This window comes from Tupaia chinensis, unplaced genomic scaffold, assembly GCF_000334495.1.
Source record: "Tupaia chinensis unplaced genomic scaffold, TupChi_1.0 Scaffold138988_1, whole genome shotgun sequence".
Lineage (NCBI taxonomy): Eukaryota > Metazoa > Chordata > Mammalia > Scandentia > Tupaiidae > Tupaia > Tupaia belangeri.
Window position 1 is genome coordinate 321,754 of NW_006198878.1, and position 20,115 is coordinate 341,868.

Here is a 20,115-nt window from a genome sequence, read left to right on the forward strand (position 1 = left end):
TGGCTCTTGAGAGCTTTGTGTCCAAGGGAACTATACCTTTGCAGATTAATTAGTTAAAATTACACAGTAAATCATGCTGTGGTAAGTAAGGCAAGTGAAGCTTGGGCAGTTAATCCATGTGGGAAGACAATTCCTAATGGCCGAACTCATCAGGTCTAATCTTGTATGATATGAGATTGGCATAACTGAGCCACATGCAGGGCAGACCCTGTTCTAGTATTGGGTTGTTGTTGGGAAAGTCATGATGCATTTTTGCATATAAAAAAGAAAAAAATATGTATCATGACTTTTCTGACAACCCAATAGACTCACTTTGTCCCAGTTAAGAATTAAAAACAAAGTTAAACTTTCATGGTTTCTTAAATTGACATAGTGATCAAATGGGCAGTTGGCTTGTTATATATGGTATTTGGAGACTGAAAATGGTAAATGTTTATTGAAGTATATCATATACCTAAAAGTACACAAATCATAAGTGCTTAGTAAATTGTCACAAAATGCACTCACTGAACACCAAACTAGTCAAGAAACACAGAATTACCAACTTTCCTCATACTATAACCCAATTACTACCCTTCTCCCCAGATGTAACCACTCTCCTGACTTCTAACACTTAATGGCTTTACCTGTTTTTTAACTTTATATAAATGTGTTTATATTGTTTGTGTGTATATATTTTTTTCAGCTTCTTGTTTATTTGACTTTGTTATTTGAATGGTTCATCCATGTTTTATGCATAGGTCTAGTTCATTTGTTCTTATTGATGCATAGTATTTCATTGTATGAATGTATTACAATTTAGTGTTCTATTGTTGATTAACATGTGGGTTGTTTCTGATTCATAGCTACTATGAAAAACACTGCTCTATATGAATGTGCATGTGCATGTCTTTTGGTGTACACATAAATATATTTTTGGTTGAGAATGTAACCCAGAGTGAAATTGCTGAGTCATAGGACATGTGTAGTTCAACTTTAGAAGATAATGCCAAGTATTTTTCTAAAATGATTGTACTACGTTATACACTTAACTCTAATGTCTGAGAGTTCCAGTTGTTCTACATCATCACCAGTTAGTGTTGTCTATCCTTTTATTTTTAGCTATTATGATGGGCTTGTAGTGGTTGAGTTATCAGGAAAGTCATAACACATTTTTGCATAGAAAAATATGTCATAACTTTCCCAATGACCTAATATTTCAATGTGACTTTAATTTGCATTTCTCTGATGACTGATAGAGTTAAGTACCTTTTCGTATATTACCTGGCCATTTGGTCTGTTAATTTATGTAATGCCTATTAAGTCTTTTGCTCATTTTCCCGTTGGGTTGTCTGCCTCTTTGTTACTGGTTTGTAAGAGTTCTTTCTGTAGTCTAGATATGAGTCTTTGGCTGATTATATGTCATATACATATCTTCTCTCACTTGGTAACTTGCCTTTTCACTTTTTAGATAGAATCTTTTAATGAATAAGAAGTCTTAATCCAGGGGGCCAGCAGGTGGCATAGTAGTTAAGGTGCTAGACTCCCACATGGCCAGCCACAGTTCAAGTTCCAGATACAGCAGTTTGAGACTCATGTAGGGCATATGCGCCTGTGTGCCCGAAGTCTCAGGAGGAGAATGAAAGAGAAGGAATTGTGGTGTGTCCCTCCCGCAGGGAGGGTAATTTCTCACTTTCCTCTCTATCTCTCTCTGCTTCTCTGGTGAGCACACAGGTCCCATGGCAAAACCTTAAAAAAAGAGAGATCTTAACCTAATTTGTTGATCTTTTTCATTCTAGTTAGTATTTTTGTGTGTGTGTGTCCCATTTCATAAATCTTTGCTTACCTTAAAGTCATGAAGACAGTTTCCTAGAAACTTTATTGTTTATCTCCTGAGCATCTAGCCTTTTCTTTTAACTGAGTAACAGTCATGTGCAATAAAATAATCTAGAGATAATTTGAGATGCTTTCAGGGAGGATGAAGTCATCATCTTTCAGAAAGTGATTTAAGCTTAGATCGAGTGAGTGGCTAGGCTAGGGGCATCAGGAATTTCAGATTACCTTAATACAATAAGGAATGAAAGTGATTTGAAACTGGGCTTTAGCTTCTATAAGGGTTAGTCTGTTTTCTCTTTGCCCTTTTTGCTAGAGTTCCATCCTAGATTCTGGGGTGATTACATCTTTTTCCTCAGTAGGCCACAGACTCCAGTTTTTGTCAGATTCACACAGTCTTCATGAGTCTGACAGATGCTTTGCTCAGTTTTTCATGTGCTTTGAGGAAAAATGGGCTCCACCAAATGGGGGCTCACCTATTGGATTTCCTCATTCCAGATCTTGGCCTTCTTCACTACCTTGGTAGCACTCTCAAGCCATTAATCAGAAGATTTTTGTCTTGTCTTGTTTTGGCCAGCTTTTCTAGTTGTTCTCAGTGAAAAGGTTAGTTCAAATTACCTTGTTTGCTATTAAGTCAAATAGGACCCTAAAGGATTTTTTTTAAGCCACATGAACTTTTTCTACATGAGAAGACTTCAAAAAGTCCCTGGAATAGTGATATTAAAGGACAAATTTATTTTGGTGCAAAGAAAGTTTGGGAATCTGACTAGATTTTTAATAACACACATTTTCCATGAACTTTTTGAAGACCCCCTTATATTTTAACCCAGAATGCATGTTGCTCAATAGACTTGGAAAAGATGTAGAGAAAACAGAAGAGAGTCTATGGGAGAGTGACAAGATGCTAACGTGATAAGGAATGTATTCTTTGGAGAGGAACAGTAGTGATTTCTGAAGTCCCATGTGAATCTAAATTTTTACTGGCTATGGGATTTCCACTTTTTAGTTAATAGGAGAACACAAGAAAAACAAACTTGGGGAGGATGAAGTCATCATCTTTCAGAAAGTGATTTAAGCTTAGATCGAGTGAGTGGCTAGGCTAGGGGCATCAGGAATTTCAGATTACCTTAATACAATAAGGAATGAAAGTGATTTGAAACTGGGCTAAAGAATTAGATAAGGAATGTGTCCCCAATTCATCCTGTATATCCACAGATGATCTAACAAGAAAACATGAGCTTTGTCTGCATCAGAAGATAGTTGTGCTCTGAAGGCTGGGACCACTTGGGAGGTTTGGTTTTGATCCCTGGTCCAACTTAAAGGCCAATCAAAGTAGCATGTTACTGTAATCCTAGTGACTCAGGGAGGCTGAGGCAGGAGGATTTCAACAGTCAAACCCTGCCTAAAAAAGAAGACTCCTGTTCCATAGGACTGACCCCCACAAGCAGGAGGAAGTGTGGGATCTCCTTCCCTGAATCAGCCTTAAAATGGAATAGTCAGGCTTCCAGTTTTAGATGAGAAGCTCATTGTCCACAGATACCTCTTTGCTCAGGCCCCATTGAAATCACAAAAGAGGTATTTTTGACTACTTGGAGGACAAAAGTTGGAGGGAATTATAGTAGAGAAAACTGCAGTTTTCTGACTCACTCAAGTGAAGTGAGTCTCCAGCTAGTTTGTCTAGGTGATTTATTATAGAACAGTGTTAGGAACAGCTGTACCAGGTACTTCCTGTGTCAACAGATCAACTAATAGCTGTTAATTTTTTGTCAGGCCTTGGTTGATACTGCATGGGGAGAGCTTGATAGAGAAACAGATCTTGAGGATCCCCAAAGATTTTTCTCTCCAGAATAACCTTCCCCTTCTTTGGCCATGGTAGGCGTTCCCAACCTGCCTTATGAGCTGAGAAAATAAGTAAAGACCTGAGGTTGAGGGATCCCAAAGTAATTAAACAGTACCAAATATTTACTTTTTAATTTTTCTCATAGAATCTTTAGAGAGAATTTGGAGGCTTTTCCAGCCATGATACAAGAGTTGACTACTAGAAAAAGAAATAAATCAAACAAAAAGAAATTCTTGGAAATTTAAGTTTCTGAAGATAACAACAAAGGTAATGAATAGTTTAACAAATTGATCATGGTGAAGACTATGGTGAAGATCTGGAAGGTAAAGTTGAGGAAAAAAAGTCCAAGAACTAAAGCAAAAAGTCAATGATGTGTAAAAGAAAATTTCAAGATGTAGAGGTCCAAATGGTTCAAAACCACTTAACAGGATCTGAAAGGAGGAAATAGAAGCTATGGAGGGAAAGAAATACTGAAGAAATAATGGAAGAAAAATTCGCTTAGGTAAGGAAAGACACTTACCTGGAGGGTGCAAGGGTCCACCAAGTGTGGGAAGGATGAATGAACACATTCTAGGGACATTCCTTAACTACAGAAGATAAAGACAGAATCTTTAAGGATTACAAAGAGAAAAACAGCCAACCTCAGAAAGGCGAGAATCAAACTTCTCATCAACAAAATTGGATGTTAGAATATAGGTGAGGGACCAGCAAATGGCATAATAGTTATGTCACAGGACTCCCACCTAGTTGACTGTGGTTCAAGCCCTGGACACGGCAGCTTAAAACCCACACTGAGCACATAGGTGTTCATGCCCAAAATCCTGAGAGGAGAATGAAGGAGAAGGCATTGTGGCATGGCCATGCCCCTGGGGGGTGGTTTCTCACTTTCTGTCTCTCTCTCTCTCTCTCTCATATATATATATATATAATATCCCACAGGACAGCCCCCCAGCTCTCCAGCAGAAACCAGTTCCACCTCGAATCCCCTGGTCTGCAAGGAACACTGAGGTCAGGGCCAGTCACTGGCCCCAGCTCTAGCTCTAGCTCTGGTGCCAACCCAGTTCCCTCAACCCCAGAGATGCCCCCCCCATCAGAAAGGTAGGCTGTTTTTTTTTTTTTCCTCCTCTTCTTTCTTTTGTTAATTTCCTACTTCTTCTTATTCCCACAGGACAGCCCCCAGCTCTCCAGAGCCCAGTTCCATCTCTAGTCCCCTGGCAAAATTGCTCGCCATACTGGTGCATGGCATGCACATTTTCTTTATTCTCGTTCATACTGTCTTTTCTTCCATCTTATACTGTTATCTTTTCCTCATCTTCCACCCACCCAGAGAAACCAGACAGGTCTAGAATCACAGTTTTAAAATACCCTAGTATTGTGAGGCACCCTGGGATACTCCCTTTTCCTGAACCACCAGTGAGAAAAGAGAAACTGCTCTTCACACACCTGAATAGAAGACTCGTCCTCTGGAGAGCACATTGCTAAACACAGCAGAAGAGAGACTTTGGCACACATCAGTCCACAGCAAAAGGGAAACACATTTGTTCCCAGTTGAAGAAACATTCTCTAAAAAGGTATCCAAAAGTAAATATATCTCCCAGTGGCTAGAAGTAGAAGAAGAGACTCAGGTCTGAATAAACCAGGAAATATGTCTCCATCAAAAGAACACAAATAGCACCCCTCCATCTCTTGTAAAAACAGAAGAAGTTACCAAAATGTGAGAGAAAGAACTGAGAACATTCATGGTGACAAAACTCTATGAGTAGTAACAGAAAAGAGACAATGGACTACAGGAGATTAGGAAGTTCTTGCACAATATGAAAGAAGAAATAGACACCTTAAGAAAGAATCAGATGGAATTATTAGAGACGAAGTCTGTAATACAGGAAATCAAAAACTCTGTCTAAAGTATTAAAAGCTGATTAGACCATGCTGAAGATTGAATCTCCAATGTAGAAGATAAAACCTCTGACCTAGAAAAAAGCACCAAAAAGATAGAGGAAATAACAACAATAACAACAAAAATGAGGATAATATACAAGAAACACTGGATTCCATTAAACGTCCAAATATCTGAAAAATTTGTATCCCAGAAGGTGAAGAAACTAATAAGGATGTGGAAAATCTATTCTGTGAAATCCTGGAAGATAACTTCACAAGTCTAGAGAAGCACTCACACATCCAGACCCAAGAAACACAAACAACCCCAAATAGAACCAACCCAAGAAAATCTTTTTTTTTTTTTTTCGCTATAGGGCGCGTGTGCTCGCCAGACAGACAGAGAGAGACATAGAGACAGAAAGCGAAAAATCACCCCCCAGGGGGGATGATCAAGCCGCAATCCCTTCTCCTCCGTTCTCCTCTTGGGATCTTGGGCATGCACACGCATGTGCCCGGCGTGAGTTTTAAGCCACTGGGCCCGGGACGTGAACTGTGGTCGACTACGTGGGAGTCCAGCGACATAGCCATTACACTAACTGTTGGTTCCTCCAAGAAAATCTTATCCAAGGCACATCTTAGCCAGACTGGCCAAGACCACAAATAAAGACAAGATACTAAAACTGGTAAGATACTAAAACCGGACCTTTCCATGGAAACAATGCAAGCAAGGAAAGAATGGGAAGACCTATTAAAAGTGTTAAGAGAGAAACAATTTCATCCAAGATTATTATATCCAGCAAGATTATCTTTCATATAGGAGAAAAAGATTAGAATCTTCTCTGACAGACGAAACCTGAAAGAATTGTTAACAATACCAGACCAGCTCTTCAAGAAACTCTGAAGATAGTCCTGTTCCAGGAAAACTAAAGAATGAACAGCCATAAATAAGGGAATAAAAAACAACCAAGACAATGGCCATCTTAAAGGTAGGGACAGGTCTGGAAATATCGATAATAACATTGAATGTTAATGGATTAAATTCTCTAATTACGAGACACAGACTGGCTGAATGGATTAAAAAACAGAAACCGTGTATCTGTCACCTACAAGAAACACATCTCATGGATAAAGACAAATAGACTAAAAGAGAAGGGCTGGGAAAAAAGTATTCCATGCAAATGGGAACCAAAAATGAACTGGAGTTTGCGATACTAATTTCTGACAAAATAGGCTTTACAACAAAAACTGTTCAAAGAGACAAAGAAGGGCACTGTATTGTAGTAAAAGGGTCAATCACTCAAGAAGATATAACACTTATAAATATCTATGCACCCTACTCAGGAGCACCCAAATAATGTGAAGGAAAAACTGTTAGATCTAAAAGGGGAGATAGACTGCAATGCACTAATTATTGGAGACCTCAACACTGTACTATCCCCTCTGGACAGATAATCTAGACAAAAAATAAAGAGATAAAGGATCAAATGGACATAACAGACATCTATTGAATTTTTCATCCCAAAACCACAAAATACTCTTTTCTCACCCCCCCACATGGAATCTTTTCAAAGATTGACCACGTCATAGGGCACAAAGCAAGCCTCTACAGATTCAAAGGCATAGAAACTATATCCAGCATCTTCTCCGACCATGATGGAATTAAACTTCAGTTTAATTTCAACAGAAATCCTCAAAAACACACAAATATGTGGAACTAAATAACCTACTCCTGAATGACTTCACAACTACTGAAGAAATAAAGACAAATCAGAAGATTCATGGAAGCCAATGACAATGAGGACACGAGTTTCCATAATCTTTGAGACACTGCAAAAGCAGTCATAAGAGGGAAGTTCATAAGAATTAGTGCACATAAAAAGAAGACGAAAAGATGGTAAATGGATCACCTAACATCATGCCTCAGAGAATTGGAAAGGCAATAACAACAACAAGAAAAATCAAAAAACAAAACAAAACAAACAAAAAAAAACTGGGAGAAAGGAAATAATAAAGATCTGAGCAGAAAGAAATGAAATAGAAAATAAACGAACTCTACAGAAAATAAACAAACTCCCAACAAAGTCCTGGTCCTGATGGTATCACCTCTGAATTCTACAAAATTTTTAATGAAGAGTTAACCTCCATTCTGCTCTAGTTACTTCTTAAGATCCGAAGGGGTGAAACTCTCCCAAATTTATTCTGTGAACCCTCCGTCACCCTTATCCTTAAAACAGATAAGGACAGGACAAGGAAAGAAAACTATAGACCAATATATCTGATGAATATAGACACAAAAATTTTCAGCAAGATACTAGCAAATGGTATCCAACAACATATAAAAACGATTGTACATCACAACCAGATAGACTTTATCACAGGGATGCAAGGTTGGTTCAACATACGTAAAACCATCAGTGTAATACACCATATTAACAGAAAGAAAGAGAAAAACCATATGATCATATTAGTTGATGCAGAAAAAGCATTTGATAAAACACCCCTTCCTGATCAAGACTCTCATCAAAATCATCATAGAAGGGTCTTTCTCAACAAAATAAAAGCTATCCATGAAAAATCCATAGCTAACATCATCCTGAATGGAGAAAAGCCAAAACATTTTCCACTAAAAACTGATACAAGACAAGGATGCCCACTTTCTCCATTCCTTTTCAATATAGTACTGGAAGTCCTCACCAACACAATCAGAAAAGAGAATAAAATAAAATTCATTCAATTAGGAAAAGAAGAGGTAAAACTATCTCTATTCACAGATGACATGATGGTATACATAGAAGACCCAATGATATCCATGAAAAAATTCCTGGAAGTAATACATGAGTACAGTAAAGTTGCAGGATACAAAATCAACATACAGAAATCTATAGCATTTCTATATACAAACAGCAGGCAGACTGAGATAGAACTGAAAAAAGTAACTCCATTTACCATAGCCACAAACAGTATAAGATACCTAGAAATAAATCTAACCAAAGAAGTTAAAGATCTCCACAAAGAAAACTACGAGATGCTAAAAAAAGAAATTGAAAATGACACAAAAAAGTGGAAGGACATTCCATATTCCTGGATTGGAAGAATCAATATAACCAAAATTGCAACTCTAAGCAAGTTAATCTGCATATTGAGCGCAGTCCCAATCAAAGTGCCAGAGACATTCTTCACAGATCTAGAAAGCACAATCATAGAATTTGTCTAGAATCATAAAAGACCTCATATTGCCAAAGCAGTCCTGCACAAGAGGAGTGGAGTGGGTGGCATCTCAGTCCCTAACCCAAAAGTATACTACAAAGTTGTGGTAATCAAAACAGCATGGTATTGGTACAGAAACAGACAGGTGGACAAATGGAACAGAATAGAGTCCCCAGAAATAAACTCCCAAACATACAGCCAACTCATCTTTGACAAAGAGTACTAGTCAATCTAGTAGGAAAAGGAAAACCTCTTTAGCAAATGGTGGTGGAAAAACTAGATATCCACCTGCAGAAAGATGAATCTGAACCTCTACCTCTCATCATTGACAAAATCAACTCATAGTGGATGAAAGAACTATATCTCAGACCTCAAACTATAAAACTGCTGCTGGAAAACACTGGGGAAACTCTGGGAGACATTTGAGTAGGCAAATACTTCTTAAATAAGACCCCCATGCACAGTCAGTAATCCAAAAAATAGACAAGTGATATTACATCAGATTAAGAAGTTTCTGCAGGGCAAAACAGTAATTAGTATGAATTGACAGCCCTTAGAATGGGAAAATATTTTTGTGAACTATGTTTCAGATGAGGGACTGATAACCAAAATACACAGGGAACTCAAGCATCTTTCCTGAAAAAAGATGATTAACCCAATTAAAAGATGGGAGAATTAGTTGAAAAAAAAAAAAAAAACTCTCTAAGGAAGATGTACGAATAGACAAAAGGCATATGAAAAAATGGTCAACATTCCTCATTATAAGGGAGATGAAAATCAGAACCACAATGAGATACCACCTAACCCCAGTCAGAATGACTAAGTTTTAAAAAAGCAATAATTGATAACTGCTGGCGGGAGTGTAGTGAAAAGGTAACTGCTATACTGCTGGTGAGAATGTAAATTGATCCAGCCACTGTGAAGAGCAATATGGAGATTCCTCAAAGTTATACAAATAGAACTACCATATGATCCAGCAGTCCCACTCCTTGGTATCTACCCAAAGGACAGAATAATCCTGTCAGAAAAGTGCTTGCACATCCATGTTTATTGCAGCATTATTCACAAGACATGGAACCAACTCATATGCCTATGAACAGATGAATGGATTGGAAAAGTGTGGCATATACTCTATGAAATACTACTCAGCCATTAAAAAACAAACAAACAAACAAAAAACACACAAGACCCTGGCTTTTGACAAATAGTGGATGAATATGGAAGATTGACTGCTGAGTGAAGCAAGCCAGGCTATGAAGGAGAGACATTGTATGTCTCCACTTAATACATACTGCACTCTGGCGAAAACTGAATGACTAAAGGTTATAGAAACATAGTAAATGGTTGTGAATACCAGACACAGTGTGGGAAGAGGGTGGGTGAAGGAGTAGAGTCTGAGGAAGGACATTAAGTAGAAAAATAGAGAGGGAAGTCATTTATGGGACAAAGAAATGGGTTATTATATATTGAAGATAAATTAATGGTATTGTTAACTGTACTGGTGAGAAATGTTCGCATGTTGGAGTATTCATTTTGCAAGCTAAATAACATGTGATTGAATGTATAAAACAAAATAAAAAAGAAGAAAAAATATTTATAAATATATATACATATATGTGTGTGTATATATATATATATATATACATGTGTGTATATATATATACATGTGTGTATATATACACACACACACACACACACACACATACACATAGAACTTAAAAGATCCTTTGTTTAGCAAGACCATCAAGGGATCTCTTCTAATTGACAGAGTTGAAATGAGATTATATTGCATTTCCTTTTTAATTGCTCCAACCATTCTGCTTGGTTCTAACTCATAAAATGACTTTATTACAAATGCCACTTACTGGTTTTTAAACACAGAGACTCAATCTGTAGATAAAGCCTAAACAAATTTTACTAATTTTTCTTTTTTTCTTTTCTTTTAAGGAGAGGATTTTGCTATAGGGCACATGCGCTCGCCAGAAAGACAGAGAAAGACAGAAAGTGAGAAATCATCCCCCGGGGGGGATGACCATGCTGCAATCCCTTCTCCTCCATTCTCCTCTTGGGATCTTGGGCACGCACGCACATCACGCACATGTGCCTGGCGTGAGTTTAAGTCAGCGGGTCCGGATCTCGGACCACGGTCGGCTACATGGGAGTTCAGCAACATAGCCATTACACTAACTGCTGGTTCCTGAAATTTTACTAGTGTTAAATTTGCCACCATTCATAGGAGGAAATTAAAAGGTGACTATAGTTTATACATCCAGAAATAGGAAGAAAAAAAAGTCAATTATATAAAGTTGAAATGGTAATTACTAGAACAATAAGGTAGGAAAGAGAAACTTGATGTTTCATTTTTTGTACTTTCAACTGTGTGTGTGTGTGTGTGTGTGTGTGTGTGTGTGTGTGTGTGTGTGAGAATTTGGGAGAGGGTTTGGGAAGAGGGAGCCTGTCTTTGAAGTTCCTGAAACAGAGAACTGAAAGCCAGCCTCTAGATTTACCCTTGCCTCTCACATATTCATTATTGCACTGCTCTGAGCCACCCTCATCTTCTGAGCCCTAAACACAAAGAAACACACTAAACTTGGTCTGGTCTGCACCACTCCCAGTGAATATAGGATAGTCAAGAGGGGAGCTTGCTCTGTTTATAAGGAGATCCGGCCAAGCCCTTTGTTGAGCAATAATTGACAACTAACAGTGCACCCCATTCCTCTCCTATAGAGAAAACTTCTTCTCTTTTAATGAAAGACAGGAAGTGGTGGTCTGAGTAGTCACTCTTTTAGGCACAGATGGCCGTGTCATCTTTTTGCCTTTTTTAAAGAGCTCTCGGCCACTCCTGTATCCAAGGTGGCCTCCTAAGACCCCCGCATCACTTAGGCTGTAAGTCTTAGAAATAGTCCCAGCTCTATCATAATGTGACTGGTTCTTCATGGCTTCCAGCATAGGGCTGTGCATTTGGCAATAAGATATTCGCCAATTGGCAAAGTTCAAGCTTACTACATACTAGGTGACCTTTGTATTAGAGCAGTGGTCTCAACTGAGGGTAAGTAGGCTTCTTTGGGGACATTTGGCAAATTTTTGGAGTAATCTTTTAGTGTCACAACTTGGGAACAAGAAGAAGGTGCTATTAGTATCCATTGAGAAGAGGCCAGGGATGTTGTTCTGCTCCCCACCTTGCACAGTATGTTTCCTAGTGATAAAGAATGATCAGGCCCTAAATGTCAAAAATGTCAAGGTTAACAATCCCTGTGTTGGAGAGGGATCTGAGTGAATAGCAGGAGTGAAGAATAGTCCTGTATGGGAAATTGGGAGATTTACAGTTCATGTAACCTTACTGAAATAATTTCACTTTGCTAGGCCTCAGTTTCCTCCTGTGTAAGAGTCCCAACTGACATCTAAGGTCCTATCCAACTTGAACACTTCCACTGTGTACCCTCTGGTCAGAATGCTGTAACAAGAATCCTTACAGAAAACAAGGATAGGGGTGGCACAGGGGCTACAATGCCCCACGCCAGCCACACTGTTTCCTATTTCCAAGACATGAGCTGGTTGTGTGTCAAAAACTAGAATGCTGGGTCAGCCCTGTAGCCTGCATCAGGTTAAGGGGACTGAATCCCACATGGCCAGGTGTGGTTCAAATTCCAGCTCCAGTGGCTTAAAAAACATTGGATGTATGTGTGTGCATGCCCCAAATCCTGACGGGATAGAGAAATAGAGGAGAAGAGATTGTGGCATGACCACACCCAATTGGGAGTGCTTTCTCCCTCTCCCTTTCCCTCTTCCTTTCTCTCTCCCTGTCTCTTTCTGGTGAGCACAGGCAGTCTCTAGCAATAGTAATAGTAAAAAAGAACTGAGGGGCCAGCAGGTGGCGTGGTATTTAGGGGCACTGGACTCCCAAATGGCCGACTGTGTTTTGAGTCCTGCACCTGACAGCTTGCTTTCTCACTTTCTCCCTATCTCTCTCTAGCTCTGTCCTTCTCTGCTCAAATTAAAATAAATAAAGTTAAATAAAATAATTCTTTAAAGGAAACAAAGCTGAAATGTTGATGGCAATCAAAACTCAACAAAACAAAGAAGAGCATTAATCAAATATTCTTTTAAACTGAAAAGTGAGGCGTCATAAAGATACAAAGAAAAAAATTGGGGGGAGCCCAGCAGGTGGTACAGTGGTTACAGCCACTGGACTCCCACATGGCTGACTAAGGTTTGAGTCTTGGACCTGGCAGCTTGAAAATCATGCTGGTACATGTGCAAGCACACCCAAAATCTCAGGAGAATGAAGGAGAAGGGATTGCAGTGCGGCCATCCCTCTGGGGAGTGATTTCTCATTTCCCTTCTCACTGTCTCTGCCTCTTTCTAGCAGGCACATGCACCCTATGAAAAAAAGAAAAAACTTAAGAAAATTGGGCATCACCAACCTGAAAGTTAATGGTTACCATTTAAGGTCGATGGAACATAGCTTAATCTTTGATTTGAAATGTGGCAAATTATACTGTGTTGTACTGGTAAATGGGAAAAGAGACTCTCTGTAGGGAGAATGTTGAACTATTTATTCTGAGATTTTTAAGCACATTTTGTGGGTTGGGGGGAGTTTGTTTTTGCAGTCATTTCTCCTTAATTCACTTTTTAAAAGTTACAGCCCATCCTCACACACAGTGGCCCCCCACTAACCACAACTCTCCCTGCCTGGTGTGGCTTGCTAGCTCGATGTCTGACCAGTCCCCAGGTGTATGATGTAAGTACAATATACTGGGATTTCTTCCTGCTTACTGAGCCAGGGTGGTTGCTTACCTCAGTAGAAGAAACCCATCTTACTCATGCCTCCAAACCCACACATTTTCTTCTCTAATCGGACAATAAGAAATCGACCAATTCATGTATGTTTATGTGTTTTGTACAGTAACAGAGAAACCTTTTATCGAGGTTATGGGACTCCCCAACATCAGTAGCTGTGGTGTAGAAAGAATGCTGGATTTGGAATCAGAATATCTAGATAGAAATCCAAGCCCTGACAGGCCATTTAAGTGTTCTGTGTCTCGGTTCTCTAATCTGTAAAATGGGCCTAAGACTATGAGCAGGCTATGAAAATTAAATGTTGAGAAATGTAAAGATATATACTGTAGGGTCCAGCAGGTGGCATGGTGGTTAAGGTGCTAGACTCCCACATGGCCCACCATGGTTTGCGTCCTGGACCAGGTGGCTTTATTTCTCATTGTCCCTTTCTCGCTCTCTCTCTCTCTCTGATAAGCACATTACCCTATAGCAAAATTTAAATAATAATAATAATTACAATAAATAAATGATTTTTTAAAAGATTCACCATAAACTACACTTCTCAGGCACAAGGATTCCTTTTGTAAGTATTTTATGTTGGTGTGGTTAGGTTCTTTCTTTTAATTTTCATGTTCTAGAAATAATCCTAGCACAACATGAAAAGAAAGCACAGTGGTGGACATCTTTGATTTAGAGCTGATCCCTATATTTAGGGCTTGAACTCCTGATGTGGATCGCAGGGCAGGGAGGTGGAGAGAGCAAGCAGCTACCCACAAAGCAGAATTAGAGAATAGGTCAAAGACCCTCTTCTTCCCTATCTCTCCTCCACCATCTTTATTATGTTATTTCCATAATCATTATGCCCTGGGAGAAGATAACATCAGGTATTTGTGCACAGGTTTTCAGCTCACAAAGGCTAATTTCATGCTCTTGCTCATCCTGTGTAAGCAGGTATACAGTGTGATCAATGAGGAAAGTACATCTCAGTGATGATATGTAGCATTCACAGTCCTGTGGTTAGTAATCAGCAGTACTGAGAGCCTAATATAGGTCTCCAAATAATTATCAAATAACCTGTAGTTTATTTGATCTGTAATGGTGCAAAGGCAGGATGAGAAGCCCAGGTCTGAGTGAGAAGGGCCCTAAGTAGGTAAGTTCTAATGGGGGTTAGGAAAGGTGGTACACATTCAGGTGATAGAGGAGAAAAGGATGTGGACATGCAGCTAGGCAGGAAGTGCTGAGGCAGAGAGGAAGGGAAGCCACATCAGAGCACCTAAGACTGGGGGATGCAGCTCCTTAACTGGCATTCTCTTCCTTTGAGAATGGGGATTGCAACTGCCAGGTTGCCATTGTCCTTAAACCTCTACTGTTACTCGGTAGGGGAGCCCAGCAGAGAGTATGCTCTAGGTACCTGCCTTCCAAAGCCCTTGGCACCTCTCCTTGGTCCATTCAGAGGAAGGTGACTGTTGAAAGACCTGATGGGTGGGCCAGCTCCACAGCCTGGAAATTATGGATTGGATCCCATGTGGCTGACCATGGTTCAAATCCCAGATCCAGCAGCTCCAAAAACACACCAGATGCATGTGCATATGTGTCCCAAACCCCAACAGGTTCGAGAAATGGAGAATATATTGCATTGTGACCATCCCCATTGGGGGGTGGTTTCTTCATTTCTCTTTTTCTCTCTCATTCTGGCCAGTGTATGTACCCTCTGGCAATTAAAAAATGAAAAAAAGAAAAGGCCTGATGGGCAGTGACAGACTTAACACCTGCAAACCCAACTGGGCTGCTGGGTTTGCCTCTTTGGCTTTTCACCAAACATGACTGAGAATAGCATTCATGCCTGCTTCTCTTGAAGATAGTCGAGCCTTCCAGCATCCCCAATTCCTCCCATTATATATACTGAAATTCGTGTGCCACCTGTCCCTAGGACTGCTCCCCATTTGTAAAGTGATTTTTAATGCTGTGGTTAAGTATTTTATAAAGTTTATTTATTATTCCATGAACAAGGGAGACAGAGACAGAGAGAGAAATACAGCATCCTGAGCAGGGTCTTCACACCACAATCCACTCCCAAGCTCAGCCAGATACAAACTGACAACCTTCTTATGTGGGTCAGCCTTGCAGAATATCACATATTACCACTATACTGGCCAACCAATTTTCTTAAGTTAATATATGTATCAGCCTAAACAGTACTGCTAGTTGCCTTTTATGACAGAAGGATATAGACCAGTAGATAAAAATTTCTCATCCTGTGTCCATTTTTGTGTTGCTAACAGAAATACCTGAGGCTGGGTGAATGATAAAGAAATAGAAGTTGAGAGACCAGCAGTTAGCGTAATGGCTATTTCGCTGGACTCCCACATAGTCGATCGTGGTTCGAGTCCTGGACCCGGTGGCTTAAACTCACGCCGGGCATGTGTGCGTACGTGCCCAAGATCCCGAGAGGAGAATGGAGGAGAAGGGATTGCGGCGTGACCATCCCCCCGGGGGGTGATTTCCTGCTTTCTATCTCTCTGTCTCTCTATGTCTGTCTGGCGAGCGCACACGCCCTGTAGCAAAAATCTCTCTCAAAAAAAAAAAAAAAAAAGAAAAGAAAAGAAAAAGAAAAGAAAAGAAAAGAAAGAAATAGAAGTTGAATAACTCACAAGTCTGGTGGCTGGAAAGTCCAAGGCATCACAAAATGGTGGAAGACAGAACTTTCAGCAGAGCATAGTCTGTATCCATGTGGTTTTCTCTCTCCACTATGTTCTCATTCCCTCTGCTTATAGTCCTGCCATAACTCAGTCATGGAGATCCCACCCTAATGACATTATCACACCCATGGATGCCACCCTAGGACACCATGAAGGAATTTTTTACTTCACACCTTTACAATACAGTCAAATCCCAATTACCTTTATTTCTGGGGGACATCCAGTCACCACCCAGTAAGACTAAATGTCAAAAGATGAAACTTTGGAGGACAAACCATGACCCAAACCCCAACATCCTGCTCCTAGCTTACTTAAGAAGAGCTGTGCTGTTGGGAATGCTGTGTGGCTTGTAGAATGTGGATGTGTGTCTAGGGTTGCTATCATTTCACTTAGCCATATTTTCTCATCCAGACAGAGCGCTGACTGCATTGTCATGTCTCTTACTGAGGAAGCTCCAGCCAATTACACCTTTCAGTCTGAAGTTTCACTGGGTTTACATCTTTATTTGCCTTATAGCTCTAATCTCCTCTTCTGCCTTAATTAGGTTTTAATAAGGGTCACTTCATGTCTGTGTAATAGTAAAACAACTAACCCGCTATTAAAACTTCATAAAAACCTTATCTAACTGAAAACTTAATATTGCGTTATTGGAAAAGTCATGAAGCATTTTTGCATAGGAAAACATAGAAGAATATGCCATGACTTTTCCAATGACCAAATATTTCTTTGCTCATGGATTAAAAACATCTAGACCAGTGCAGTGGCACAGCAGTGATTCAGTACTCTGTGATGCTGAGGCCATGTGAGAGGCTCCCTGGTCTGATTCACAAGGTCTCCCAGTGCATGCTGGGTGGCCACATGCACACCCATAATCCTGCCTAGCTGAGGCTGGGGTGGATCACAGTTTAGGGACCCTGTTGGGGGAGTTCCTGCCTGTTTGTCTATCTCTTTCTCTTTGTCACAAAAGAAACCGAAACAATCAACTGGGGATATTTGGACAAACTTGAGCTCAGCATAAACAATAAACTTCCCTCACCAGTTTAAGAAACTAAAGGTTTGCTACTAGGGATCATGTGGGGCTGTGGACTCTCCACAACTAGTCTAAGATGGGGACTTGGGCTACCAGCAAGAATCACCCTCAATACTACTGCTGCAGCTGCTGCTTTGGGCTGAGGTCCTGTCCAGGGTCTCAGCTCTGACGCAGCAAGGCCTGCCACCAACAGTGAGCAAAGGATTTTTTTCAAAATTATCAGTTGAGGAACCCAAACGTGAGAGAGGTGGAGAAGTTCAGTGTAGAGTTTAGTGCCAGTTGAGAGTCAGACTGACTGAGCAGTTTTCACAGCTGCTTGATACACCTGTGGAGTGGTTCTTATCCATCACCTACAGGGTATTGAACTTTGCCAAATTTATTTGGAGATATCTAAGATGTTCATCTTTATTTCCGCTAACTATAAACCACTTAGATTTTATATCTGCCTAGAAAACAGTGTCCTGCCACTACTGAGAATGGCCTCTGGTTATTTAAAATGCACACATTCTCATAACACTCTTGCTTACAGGTGTTTTCAGAGTCATTTCACTACATTTTCCTAACAGCTTCACTGGAGAGCTACTTATATAATTATGTACACATTCAGCATAGCAAAACCTGAGTTGATCCTATCATCTAGAATGCCAGGCTGTGGGTAGGTTTGCCCATCTGCATATAACATTACTAACCTTTGATTTGAGAAACACTCTCCACTTGGCTTTCCTGTGTCCTTGTTTCTGAATGACTTTGCCTTGGATACTGCTAGCCTTCATAAATATATTGAATCAGTGTCCAGTCTTGTTTTCTCCTGTCAGTGAATTTTGCCCCTGCTTCTCTCTATAAGGAGTCAGGGCAGGTCACACCAAGCTCATATCTGGGGTGCTCTCTGTGATGGGGTTTCCTCCATTTGCAGGATTATTTTCACATGCAGTCGTTGTGTTTCCCTCTGTCCATCTAAAGCTCCAACCTTGAAGCAGTAAAATATATGCCAGAACCATCTCCCTGAAAATTGGAAGTGAAGGGCTCTGGCAGATATTTTGATTGAGATGAACAAAAACATTCTTCAGCACATGTATGAACAGGAGAACTGGACCATGCTAGAACAGGAAAGGAAGACTCCCTGGAAGTTGGGTGCTCAGATGGAGAACATGATGTCATTTGTTGTTAGGAAAACTATTGTGGAAAAAGAAAAAAAAAAACATTGTGGAGGAGATTGAGTTTCAGGACTTCCTCAACACTAATGAAGAAGAGGAAATGTTTGAGTTTGGAGTGAGTTTTAGAACTTTGCTCTAAATGTCTGCCTGACTACAGGGTTTTTATTTCATGGTACATTTGCCTCTGGCCTCATTACAGCAAGGATTTGAGGCAGTGTGAGAGAAGCTGCACACTTACCTGTTAAAAATTTCAGAGCTGAGACTGGCAGGTGACATGGTGGTTAAGGCACTGGACTCCTAGATGGTCAACCACAGTTTGGATCCCAGACCTGGTGGCTTGCTTTCTCACTTTCCCTTTCTCTCTCTGGTAAAATTAAATAATAATAATAATAAATACAATTAAATAAATAATTCTTTAAAAATCTTTTCTAAAATAAAAATACTTGAGCATTGGTTAAGCAGAGTCACATTGTAGACTCTGTGTGGGGAGGTCGACATCACTGAGAAACAGTTCAGGAAACAAGCATGTGCTTGCTGCCAGCACACACACAGACATGGTTTGGGACAAGTGATGGACTAACCCAGGGATCCTCCCCAGCCTGGTGTATTTCCTGGGCATCCATTGAGTACCTAGTGTGAGCTGAGCACCATTGAGGTAGGGCACCAAGAAGAGAAGAAGGCCTCTGCCCTTTGATGATTATCATCTGGATAGGGAATCCAGGCACTGACCAGAGGAACTGCCTATAGCCCGGGCACGGGCCCTGAGGAGTCGGGGACAGAGGACTCCAGATGAGCTTTGAAGGATAGGAAACAGGAGAGAAAAGAGCAGTTTACCTAGAGTGTTTTTTGCTACTGTGTGTTTAACATTCAAGATGTCCCATTCATTGCTTGATAGTCCTGGTGTAGGGCCCTCTCCCAGATTGCTTGTTAACCCATTGGAGGCAAAAGATTCTGTTTGATTTCCACTGCCTTCGTGAAACTCTCCTTGCCATCTGGTCAAGAGGCAGCAACTTTGTTAACACTAGCCTTGCTTAGCCATGTCAGTTTTGCTATGGCCACAAGGGCTCTTCAGAAAGTTCGTGGAAAATATGTATCATGAAAAACACTGCATGGATTTCAAAAATTTCCACAAGCTTTTTGAAATCCCCTCAAACTGCTTAGCATGAGGTACCATTCAGTCCTTTTCCTGAAGGGCTGATTTTTCACATCCTTTAGGTGAATAAAACCAGTCTGGATATAGCATGAATCCTAACTGCTTCCTACCAGCAAGATAACCTCAGGCACATTCCATAGGTTCCATTAGCTCTTTTCTACTTTGTGATAAGAGTGTGGTTATGTCACTTGGCTCCCATATGACCGATTGCGGTTCGAGTCCCAGTCCCAGCAGCTTGAAACCATGCCAGGTGCATGTGTGTGCATGCCCAAGATCCTAGGAGAATGGAGGAGAAGGGATTGTGGCATGACCATCCCCCCCCAGGGGCTGGTTTCTTGGTTTCTGTCTCTCTCCCTCTCTGGCAAGCACAAGCATCCTATAGCAAAAATCTCTTTTCAAGAAAAAAAAAATGTGAGTCCCAGACCCACTGGCTTGAAACTCACACCGGGTGCCTGTGTGTGAGTGCCCAAAATTCTGGGAGGAGAAGGAATTGCAGTGTGGCCATTGCCCCTAGGGGGGATTTCTCACTTTCCCTCTTACTGGGGCACACATGCCGTAAGTAA

General features: G+C 40.4%; 1 protein-coding gene across 1 annotated transcript in view; it reads left to right on the forward strand.

Annotated features, from left to right (window-relative positions):
- The window catches only part of SLC9A7 (solute carrier family 9 member A7), a gene marked incomplete at its 5' end in the record, with an annotated part of 119,007 nt that overhangs the window by 91,721 nt on the left and 7,171 nt on the right, over nucleotides 1-20,115 (forward strand). Inside the window, 1 exon segment of the mRNA XM_027765626.1 lies at nucleotides 13,383-13,478. Coding sequence (XP_027621427.1) covers nucleotides 13,383-13,478 — 96 coding nt within the window.